This window comes from Pteropus alecto, unplaced genomic scaffold (genome assembly GCF_000325575.1).
Source record: "Pteropus alecto unplaced genomic scaffold, ASM32557v1 scaffold156, whole genome shotgun sequence".
Lineage (NCBI taxonomy): Eukaryota > Metazoa > Chordata > Mammalia > Chiroptera > Pteropodidae > Pteropus > Pteropus alecto.
The window spans coordinates 5,038,670-5,050,517 of NW_006437746.1; the positions used below are offsets into that span (position 1 = coordinate 5,038,670).

Here is an 11,848-nt window from a genome sequence, read left to right on the forward strand (position 1 = left end):
GGAGGGTGGCTACCCCAATTCCATGGCGACAGAAGCTTCTGTACTTGGGACCCTTCCAGACCTTGCCCTGTGTACCTCGTCATGGCTGTTCTTTTGTATCCTTTATAGAAGTATCCTTTGTAATAAACTAGTAAGAGTAAGTAAACTTTTCCCTGAGTTCTGCGAACCATTCTAGCAAATGATGAAAGCTGAGGTGAGGTTGTAGGGCAACCCTCCCCTTCACCACCAACTCTAGCCCATCGGTCAGAGGTATGAGTGACTCAGACTTGCAGTTGGCACCTGAAGCAGGGCCAGTTTGTGGGACTGAGCCCTTAACCTGTGGTGTCTACTCTAACAGCCTAGTCAGTGCCAGATTTAAATCGTAGGACACCGTTGGTGTGGAGAGTTGGAGAATTAGTTTGTATGAAGAAAAAAAAAACCCCACACGTATGGTTTCAGAAGTGCTGTGAGTGAAAACAGTTTACAGTGGACCCTTTCTTAGGAAGCTCTACTAGAAGATGCTGTCCACCAGGACAAAGGAATAAATAAGGAAGAAGATTAAATGGGATCCAGGAAATGGGGTCCCAGTGTAAGTGAGACGAAAGGAATTCCCAGGACAGGGTTTCCCGTAGGGATGTCTCAAGAGCAAACTGACAGGGTACCCGACTGAACATATTAAAAGGAGTTTTACTCTTTTTTTATTATCTCCAGGGAAAATAAAAATTATACAACAAATGAAATGTAATCATAGTATATATACCATGGCTTGTCTATAAATAATATTCATGTAGTCCTAATAATGTAACTGTTAATTTAACCAGAATTTGACGATAATTATACTGAAAGATAGAATAACTGGAGTAGATTGTAAAGAAAGTGTCAGAACAAAATCCTAACTTTCCGTCAAAAGAATTAAATAGATAATGTAATAGCTACCTTTTGCTGAATAACAAATCACCCCTAAACTTAGTGACTTAAAATAACATTTATTTCTTATCTCAGTTTCTGTGGGTCAGGAATTCAGAAGCAGCTTAGAGACCTCTCGTAGGGTACAGTCCAGGCACAGACTGGGGCTCCCTCAGGTTGCCACAGGCAGAGGCCTCAGCCCCTCCTCAGAGGCACCTCTCCTCGCGATGAGTGGTTACCTGGCTTTCTTGGGAGCAAGGGACCAGGAGAGACGATGAGAGGATATTGACAGTAAGTGCCTTTTATGACGTAGCCTTGAACGTGACATACCATCATCATCACTGCTATATTCTGTCAGTCACAGACCAACCCTGAGACATTGTGGGAAGGGACTGCACAAGAGTGTGACTATCAGGAGGCAGAGGTCATTGGGGGTTATTTGGACTGACAACCACAAGTAATAACTAAAAGTGAAAAATCAAGAAGTAATAGGCACATTACTTAGGTAGAAATAAATACTGGAATAGTTGCCCCTGGGAGCAGGAAATGGCGAGGCAGAAACTGCTGATTTTCATCATAAAGCCTTATGGAACTTTAAGAAATATTTGTATGTATTACTGTGATGTTTTTAAATTATGAAAACTCCCCCAAAGCACACAGCCATTTAATGTCCCCAACCCCAGTTGTGGGACACCTAGAATTATATGAGAAACTCAGAGAATCTGAATCTGATAAGGATCTTTTGGTATTTGGAAGATTGTGTGTGTGATCTTGAAGGATAGTTCACAGGTAATAAACTAAAGGTCATTGAAAAAGAGAGCATAGTGACAGCCTGAGCTAGAATCCTTGCATAAATGTGACGCGAACAGATGAGCATCGGTTAGTGAGATGCTCTTGCACCTCACTAATATGGATCTCAGGTGAAGGAAAAGCAGGACTGTTTTGCTCTTTCTGAAGAGTGGGATGTTCTTCAGTGGAGATGCTTATGTGGCTTGGAGCTATAAATGGCAAAGCTTAGAAAGGGAATATCCTTTTGGCAGATGGGTGGAAATCACTTTATAGATCTCGCCAGGCTAAAGATGCGTCAGTCAGTGAGGATTCAACACAAATTGGAGAGTTTGCCTCTGTCACTATGAGGACCATGGGCTTGAGCCCTGTGGGCCACACAGAGCACCCGCCAGTCCACATCAGCCGCCTCCAGCTGGCTGCTACCAGGGTCATTTTCCCAAGAGGAACTCTGGGCTCCTTGTGGTCTACCACAGCCTGGTTGGTACCCAAGGACCCCCAACATTTGTGCCCATGACACCTGCTCTGTCCTGATCCCCGCAGGTACCCCCTATTCAAGTTTGGTCTTGTTTCTCCTCATCTTTTCCTGTCACTAGGTATTTACTGTTTCTGAGGAACCTACTGCAGGAACTCCAGGGTTCTTGGCCAGTTTGTCTGTTTCATCTGCCTTCTAATAAAACTGGGATCAGGACAAAGTGTTAGAGAAACCAGGTCTTTAAGTTGATGTGGGAGTTGGGAGGGGTGCAGCAAAGCCTACCATATAAGTAAAAATTACTGCTCAAGGCTTTCAGGCTTACATTTTTTAACCATTTTAATACCTCATTAAAATATTGTTTACATTCTTGATGGGTCTCCATGCTAAGCCTTGGCTGTCGTGTAGTGGGATGCCTCCGGTACCATCCCCATGGACAGAGGGTTAAGCTGTGGAAGGGGCAGGTTGGGTCTTTGTGTTTGCATTCCTCAGTCTCTATCTTTGTTTTTACTTTTGCCCACAGATTGGGGACCACAAATTCAGTGCTCACCGGATCGTCTTAGCAGCCTCTATCCCGTACTTCCACGCTATGTTTACAAATGACATGATGGAGTGCAAGCAGGACGAGATAGTGATGCAAGGAATGGACCCAAGGTACCAAACCCCTCCATTAGGTGTCACAGGCTGCTCCCAGGTGCAGCTTCAGCCTTGTGCCTGGTGCCATTTGGAGCCTGCAGCAGGATACAGTATTTGTATCTGGCATGTTCCACACACATAGTAGGTGATTAGTAAACAAATTAGAGCCTCAGCAGGTGACCTGAGACAGTTAAAATGAGAGTTTTGATGTATTTTTACTCTGTTAGAGTACATATTTAATAGGAATAAGTTTAAGGTACTTTTTTTTTTAGCAAGGACAGGTACAAAGCTGATGGTATATAATCCTGTGCACTTGTCCGTGCTAGCCATTCTAACTGGCAAAATAGTTTTTCAGATAAATGTCTTTATTCATTGCCCTTCTCATCCATCTAAAGCAGTGTCGTCCATTAGAACTTCCTGCAGTGATAGAAACATTCTGTACTCTCCAGAATGGTAGCCACTAACCACATGTAGCTGTGAGCATGTGAACTGTGACTAGTGGGACTGGGGAACGGAATTCTACATTGTACTTAATTTTAATTTTAATGTAATTTCAAATAGCCATGTGAGGCTAGTGGCTACTGTGTGGGCAGCACAGGTATAGAAGATAGCAGAAATCGTCGTTATTTGATGGATGAGAATATTGAAGCCCAAGGAGCTCAAGCTCAAAGGTTATCTCATCTAAACATCTCTTTCATCCAGGACAGCCCTCCATAACAAAGAATAACGTTGACTCCATATGTCTACAGTGTTGAGATATAGAAAGTCTGCCCTACACCTACAGTAATTTAGGGGCAGGAGGCAGTAACATAACTCCTGAAATCACATCGTTTAGGCACTTAAAGTTGTCCTTACATCTAAAGTCACTTACTACTAGAACTACTAGAATTACTCTTCGTGGAAATACTTTCCTGATTTCTGTCTGAAGACTTTATATAAACATTCCATAGTATGCCTTTTGGGGCCTTGAAAGGAAAAAGCCCTGTTTATGTGACTTAAAAGATTTTGCTGCAAGTATGTGAACTGAGGCTGCATATTTATATCCAAGGGTCCCCTGTATACCTACTACGTGCCTGGCCTTGTTCTGGGGTCTGGGAATGCAGCAGCAAACATGACACACAAGGTGACTCAGGGCACTGATATCCTCCTTGGAGGAGAGACATTAAACAAACCAGTAACTCTGCAACACTAGCCTGTAATCTGTCATTTATTGCCTAACTTCTTCATCTCACAATGGTGAAAACTAGGGGGAAAGGAGCTTGGGAACTGTGGTACCCACTGGGTGACTGAAGGTGATCTGCCCCCGGACACCGAGAGGGTTTATACACCCACTGCAAGGCAGAAGTCTCAGGCCAGGTAGTTGTAAGGAAAGACACAGAAGTGGGTCTCCAAGGGCTGTTGTACACTCTCTTCTCTGGGTCAGTATCTGAAAGAGCCGTACTAATCACCATGCACGGTCCAGGTGCTGCCTTTAGCAGGGGTAGACCGAGCACCTGTAGTATGTGCTGCTGCAGGCACTGAGGTATACCACTGGGAAAACAGAAAGCTTCCTAATAGCAGGGATCTGGCAATAAACATACACACATGGAATGGCTAGGAAGGGAAAGTGATAACAAAAAAGTAAAGAGTAAAGGCTACAAATCATGGTGGGCGGTCTGCTATTCAGGGCGATCAGGGAAGGCCTCTGATGAGGTGACATTTGAGCCAAGACCTTAATTGAAGTGAGGGAGTCAACCATCTGGGGGAAGAGCCCTCCAAACAGAGGGAGCAGCCAGTGAAAAGGCCCTGAGGTGAGAGCGTGTTCAGCGTGTTGGACTAGAGTGAGGGGGACAGAGTGGAAAGTGAAGTCAGAGAGATGGAGAGGGGCCAGACCACATACAGCCCTATGAGTGGAATTCAGATTTCATTCTCTGTTGGAATTGGAAGGGAAAAAATGTTGGAATTCTCATTCTAAAAATTTATCCCAAAGAAATAATAATCCAAAAACATTATTTGAATGACAATCAGATGGTAATAGCTATTATACCTACCAGTAAAGGAAATAAATGATAGTATATTTTCATGCCGAAATACTATACAGCAGCCACTAAAAATGATCAACGTGAAGGCAGTGAAACAACATGGGAAATGGCCTCAAAAGTATTATATGATTATATCCATACAAATTATGCACGCAGGCAAGTGAGGACTGAAAACGAACCTAGAAAAATGACCATCATTGACTCATTCAGTAGTGAGATTGTGGGTAATCGCTTTCTCTTTAGAATTTTCTGTTATAAAATTATTTGGGCAGTAAATACAAGAAGTAGAATGAGTCTAGATGTGGCGAAGTAATTGTTCCATTCCCATAGCTTCTCAAAGGGCCTGGGCTAAATGGGTTTCAGAGTGGGGCCCATCCATTCCCCAGGGAGTGACGTCAGCTCACCGGGGGCCTGAGTCTCCTGTGGCCTGTCTCTGAAGAGCATCCTTCCTCTTTCCTCTAGCGCCCTGGAAGCTCTGATCAACTTTGCCTACAATGGCCACCTTGCCATTGACCAGCAAAATGTCCAGTCGCTGCTGATGGGAGCAAGCTTCCTGCAGCTGCAGAGCATCAAGGACGCCTGCTGCACGTTCCTTCGAGAACGGTGAGGTGATCGGATGGGCCTGGCCTGGAGTGGAGAGCGTGGCCATTTTACTTCTGGAATCCCTGCCAGTTTGCTGAGTCTTTGGGGCGCACAGTTTTATGAAGAGAGTGAGCTGGGAAGGTTACTCTGTAGAAATGTCCTTTCTTGAAATCCGTATGAAGCAGCACCCAGTTCTTTGGGTTGAACCTTTGAGAAACATGACTTAGGAAGCCCCGCCTGCACTCTCCCTTGGCCTGACTCGTACCTCTTCGTCTGGTCCTCTTTCTCCAGTCTGACCAGCTGCTGATTCAGCCTACTGTTCTCACCACTGGTTTATTCAGTGCTCCCTGACCATTCCACAGACATCTCCATCTTTGTTTAGCTCCTTCCTCCTCCTTCAGTTTCTTGATCTTTGTTTTCCCTTCAGCTCTTTGAGAGTCCCCCCAAATTTTATCTCCTGGAATCCTCTGTCCCCTTGTCCCCTGGGAGCAATCATTGTAGGCTTTTTTAGGGTAAGGACCATGGATTATACCCCTACCTATGTCCAGCACTTGGCAGTGACCTGACTGAGCAGATGAGCCTCTTCTTCTTCCTCAAGAGGCAAAGCTCTTGGTCTAGTCAGAAAATAAAAACCGCCTATTAACCACTAGAGGCTTTTGGGGGTGAGGGTTAGTGCTGGGCTGCACACAGGCAGGGAGAAACCAGAGCAGCAAGCGCCTTATGTGTGTGCTGCTCTCTAATGCCTGGTCTCCACCCGAGCACTCCGATCACCAGGTCCCTGGCCTGAAGGCCAGCATCCTTCCCACTGCAGATCTGCCCCTCGAAACTTATCCCCTCTTAGAGCTGACCCCTCCCGCTCCTGTTCCATCTCCACCAACCCAGTTCACTCAGCAGTTCTGTGAACCTCACCTGCGGCCCACATCCTGCCCGTATGATGTTTGTGGATGTCACTGAGCACTGCTGGGTGTGCAGGCAGTCCTATAAACCGTGGTCACAACACTTCACATGCAGGGGACACTCTGCTGGGTGTGGGTGAGTGGTTTCATCGTGAAGGAGGCGGTCCCGTTCCGGGTTTTGCAAGCGGAGGCCAGGTGGTGAGAGTGCAGCCCCGGAGCCTGGCTTGACCCTGCCCTTGACGCCTTCTGGGGCAGGCTGCAGGGCTGCATGTGGGCACGTGGGGCACCGCTGTCTTTCCTACTCGTTTCTGAGCTTCGTAAGGACACAGACTGGACGTGGTTCATCTCCGTGTTCCTACAGAACTTGGAGAATGATTAAGTAGGCACTCTGGAAAGGATTAAGTTGGCCACTCACAAGGGGACAGCAGCTCCCCCTAGGGGCTTTGGAGGTCATCACTGTCAACACTGGATCCAGGCTGGTACAAAGTCGTGTCACCTAAAAAGATGCTAAGAAAAGTGATTTTTTGGCCAAGGCAGTTTCTTCACGCCCCAGTGACATATCCTTCTTAGTTTCTCTGGCCTCAGTTTTCCATCTAAAAATGAGAGTGATAACTACTTGGCAGTGTTCTTGAAAAGGTTCTGGAGAAGGCCTACAGAAGGCCTGGGAAAGTACCTGACTCCCGATGGTGCTAAGTAGGTGATAGCAGCCTGGATGTCATAGCTGGCTGTCTGAACAATTAGACCCATCGTGCCCCTTTCTGTTTAAAAATAGAGAAAAGTGTAAGGGTCCCAGTGTTAAGGACGTCATCTCTCCTCGTGGTTTAAACTCTCATGCTACAACTTCAGTGCCTTCTTGGTGACCAAAGGTGGACACTCAACCAAGAATGTCAACAGGTCCTTCAGTATGTGTTCTAATCTTTCTCCTCTGAGAGCTACATCATAGGACTTTGCAGAGGGCACGTTCCATCTGGACGCACAGAACAGTAGGCCCAGGAGGCAGGGACCTTTGAGGATAATCTGTCTTAATTTTATACCTTTACAAGTTGAGTCCCAGAGAGGCGCCTGATGTCACACAGGGCGTTTCCAAAGTTGAAGACAAAGTTTGTTGTTGGTGTTGTTTTTGGTTCTGTGGCTTTACCCAGAACCAACCTGAGAATGATCAAAGATACCATTCTTTCTTTCTCTCAATTTTTTCTTTTCCTCTTTTCTTATGCCAAAAGGCTCCACCCAAAAAATTGCCTAGGTGTACGCCAATTTGCTGAGACAATGATGTGCGCTGTGCTGTACGATGCAGCCAACAGCTTCATCCACCAGCACTTTGTGGAGGTGTCCGCGTCAGAAGAATTCCTGGCCTTGCCCTTGGAGGACGTGCTCGAGCTGGTGTCTCGGGATGAGCTGAATGTCAAATCTGAGGAACAGGTCTGTAGAGCACACTGGCAGACCGTGGGTGGCAGAGGTGTCGCCCTTTGCTTTCTATCCTTTGCTTTCTATTTTTTATTTATTTTGACAAAATGAAGATCATGGTGTGTATGCAACTGTTGTTCATTGTATCGTGCATTTTTTCATGGCAACTTTTTATACATTTTAATATCTAAATAATATTCCATTCATTTTATCAACCTTGCTTTCATTATTTTGGATGTTCGGGTTATTTCCAGTATTCGCTATTAGAAATAGTGCTGCTATGAGCTGGAAATAATTTTTGAAAGAGTCTTTTTCTAAAGGAGAGCAGAGCATTGGAGCAGTCGCTGGTGGGGAGTACAAAGTCAGGAGGGGTTTTTTTTCAAGTTGAGAGAAGTTACAATATAATTTGACTGCTGATGGGAATTTTCCAGAGAAGAGGGAAGATAGATAAGGTAGGAGAAAAGGGAGAATAGTTGCAGGAATGAAGTCCTGAGGTGAATGAGAGGGGACATACCTAGGCCACTACGAGTGTGTATTTGATAGGCGTGCAGGCTGTTCAGTCCACACACCTAGCTGTAGGGGAGGGGCGGGGTGAAAGGGAGATGCTGGCATGTTCTATTGATATTCTCTTTCGACTTGTTTCTATTTTCTCAGCTGAGGATGAGGGAGGAGTATTAGAAATTTGAGGAGAGCTGAAAAGGTATGCTGTAGACATCCAGGACAGGGGAGAGGAAGTGGATGATGCTAAGGAAGTAGATAGGGCTTGATAGGAAGCAGGACCTGATGAGATCAGTGGTCACAAATTTAAGATAAACTGGTCAGCTCCATTGTGCATTTTCTGTCAGCCAAATATACAAGTAAAGGTACAGAGTAGGAGGTGAGTCTCCAGAATAGAGATTTTTTTTTTCCCAAGTAAGTGTGATTAAGGGAGAGAGGTGCATAGTATGGGAATTGAGGGCACCCACATAATAACCCAGGGGGCCCATGCTGGATGAGAGAGAGGTGAGGAAATAGGCTGGAGGTGGGGACCTAAGAGGGAGGTTGGGGGAGGGGGAGCACGTCAAAGGCTGCTTGGCATCAGTTACTGAGCTGGAAGGATTAGAGGCGGCAGTCAGGTGCTGCTATACTTAAAATTATGGAAGAGGTGAAGCTATTGGCAAAGCAAGGTGTGAGTGATTATAGGGTCCTCTGTGGACAAAGGAAATATCTTGGGGTGGTCAAGAAAAGCTTCAACGAGAGTTTAGGGTGTTAGTAACCAGAGAGGAGCAAAGAGCGATCCTTTCTGTTCAGTGCAGATATGGTGCAAGTTGTTTTAAGAGAATGGTGAGTAAACTCTGCTTTGAGCAGAGGGTGGCGAGGGCTGGGCCGTGAGGTGCACATTTGGGCCTGGCCCTGCAAGCACTGGGAGCACCGCTGCGTCCAGGCCTCTGCCACTTTGGTCAGTGGGGAGGTCCAGCCAAAGCCCATGGCAGGGCAGCTTGGCATATTTGAAATCAAGAGTCCTAGCCTGTCATGAAGCTCTGCTTCAGCGGGAGGAGCCCCAGTTCCCAGGAGGCAAACCGCTGGGATGTTAGTCCCAACTCAGCTCATTTTCTTAATGTCTGAAGAGCCCTTACCCCAAATATTAGCAGTAGAAAAGTGGACCCTGAGCTCAGCAGTGTGGGTGCTCGCTCATCCTAGGAGCAAGGACTCTGTCCCTAGCTCTTCCACTAATTAATATGACCGGGGCAGCTCACATTTATTGGCGTGATACATTTGTAAGGCCTGGAGGGTTTTAGAGAGAGATGACCTTGTGGTTAGAGCTATTAGGGAAGGCTCCATGGAGAACATGGATCTTGAGCCAGACCTTGAAGAAAAGAGAGTGGGTTTGGATGAAGAGACGATGAGGGGACATTCTAGGTGAAGGTGACAGTGTGAACAGGGGACCAGCCAGCCTGGCTAGAGTAGAGGGTGGTGGGGCGAATTTAGGAGTAGGGTTCAGGAAGAGCAGGAAGGGAGGTATAAGGCACTTTGTTGCGATGCAGAAAGGAATAAGGAGCCGTTGATGGTTTCGTTAGGACAGCATAATGAAAGCCAGAGCTGTTACGGTAATGAGACTGGACTGAATGGGGTAGCTGGGGAAGTGGAGAGAAAACAGTGCATTCAGGAGAGAAACTGGAAAGATTGAACAGCCCAGGGACAGCTTCACTAGGGGGAGTGGAGGGCTGGAGGTTGGGAAGATGAGGATGTGGCCTCTGGCTGCGAAGAGTTGCCCCCGCAGCTTCCGCTGTCTGTCATGGCAGGTCTTTGAAGCCGCGTTGGCCTGGGTCAGATATGACCGGGAGCAGAGGGGGCTCTGCCTGCCTGAGCTGCTGTCCAATATCCGCCTGCCCCTCTGCCGGCCCCAGTTCCTGTCAGACCGAGTGCAGCAGGATGACCTGGTGCGTTGCTGCCACAAGTGCAGGTGAGCAAAGGTGGGCCTGCACAGGATCCTGCTGCCAAGGGTCTGGGCAGAGGGGAGAACTTGGCCACTTAGGCCATTTCCGTTCAGCTCAGGAGAGGAAGGGTCTGGAGTAGTCAGTCTTAATCCATGGCACACAGATTGATCTGCCTTCTGTCTACACCATGGGCAGAGATATGTGCCGTATGGAGCATCAAAGCAGAAGGGGCTTCCTCCCAAAGTTACCTGAGAATTTTCTAGCATCTCCACCCAGTGCACTACTGATGAACCTACAGGCATCTATACTGCCTGCCCTGACCCTGTTCACACCAGCAGCTGACATAGTGGTGACTGTCCGGGGCTCCTGTCCCCTTCAGTCAGCATTAGTCAGTGCATTGGCCTCAGGTGGGATTGGGCCTGCATCTACAGTGATGGGCAAGGAGGGGGCCGTATTTACCAGCACATGAAACTTCTGCCCAGAATAAGTCCATGATGACATGGCATAACAGAGCTACCAAAACAACACAGAAGATGGGAGCCCTCCAGGAAGATCGTTGCAAAAGCAGAGCAGCAGAGAAAACTGTTTCTCCTGCAAATTGCTTGTCATATTCACAGCTAGTTCAGTGGCTCAATGCAAGTGGAATGAAGACGTGTGTCACTTAGGGGTGGAGGTGTGCCCGGAGGTAGCTGGGACCCTGTGACATGCAGTCTCACAGAAGCTGTTGAGTTTGAACTTTATTATCTAGGCAAAGGGTAGCCATCAACAGTTCTCAGAAAGGCAGCTTGGACTGAGTGTGGAAGGTGAAATGGAGGAGTAGGGCTGGCGGCAGGAACTTCGTCAGGAGCAGCTGGCTTCTGTTGCCCCAGTCCAGGCAAGAGATGGTTAATTGCAGGGTGTGAGCCACAGGGATGGAAAGGAGCTGGGCCTGGGTAGCGGACAGGATACAGGCTGCTTGTTGAACCTCTCCAAAGTCAGCTATTTTAGGCACCACCCTGTTTTTCTCCTGCCAGGTATGTGCCTGTTAGAAGATATTCACTGTGAGTACAGTAGCCTAGGTGGGCTCAACTCATCTTCCTCCTCCAATTTTGAGCATGTCTCAGTAGCTCTGTATGGTTCCTCCTGGATTCACCTTGGTTCTTTGAGACCAAACCTTCCAGAATTCTTCTCTTCCCGAGTTCCTGCCACAGTTGGAGATGGGGGAGCCAGGCTTTGAAGTGCAAATGTAGACCAAGTGGGGAAGATACTTCCTGTCCTAGCATCTTGCACCTTTTTCCAGGGACCTGGTAGATGAAGCGAAGGACTATCACCTCATGCCAGAGCGCCGGCCTCACCTGCCAGCTTTCAGAACTCGGCCTCGCTGCTGCACATCCATCGCTGGCCTTATCTATGCCGTGGGAGGCCTCAACTCAGCAGGTATCTTGCAACTCCCCCTTTGCAGAGCCTTGTCTTGGGCTCCGTGGACAAGGAAGCACCAAACAACATAGCCTGACCCTGCTGTTCCTCTCCTCGTGTGTCACCGCCCCTCACGCATCCTGATTTTATGTAATTGTTCTGCAGTTAGAGCACGTCAGGTATTAACACCATTGAATATCAGAGCTAAAGAGGCCTTTAGACATCCTTGAGGCCTAGGCCCCTTACCTTACAGATGGGGAAATTGAGGCCTAGAGAACTTCCACCATATTCACACAAGTTTTCAGCAGAACAAGGACTCGGTCTTGGGTCCTGGTTCCTGAGCCAGAGCTCTTT

At 47.3% G+C, this 11,848-nt stretch overlaps 1 protein-coding gene across 3 annotated transcripts in view; it reads left to right on the forward strand.

The window, feature by feature from the left end:
• Window positions 1–11,848, forward strand: part of KLHL18 (kelch like family member 18) — a 48,955-nt gene that overhangs the window by 26,793 nt on the left and 10,314 nt on the right. For all 3 annotated transcript variants that reach the window (XM_006914873.2, XM_006914874.3, XM_015591747.2), the window contains 5 exons: window positions 2,667–2,797; window positions 5,263–5,403; window positions 7,499–7,697; window positions 9,965–10,125; window positions 11,379–11,515. In XM_006914873.2, coding sequence (XP_006914935.1) covers window positions 2,667–2,797; window positions 5,263–5,403; window positions 7,499–7,697; window positions 9,965–10,125; window positions 11,379–11,515 — 769 coding nt within the window. The remainder of the gene's footprint in view (window positions 1–2,666; window positions 2,798–5,262; window positions 5,404–7,498; window positions 7,698–9,964; window positions 10,126–11,378; window positions 11,516–11,848) is intronic.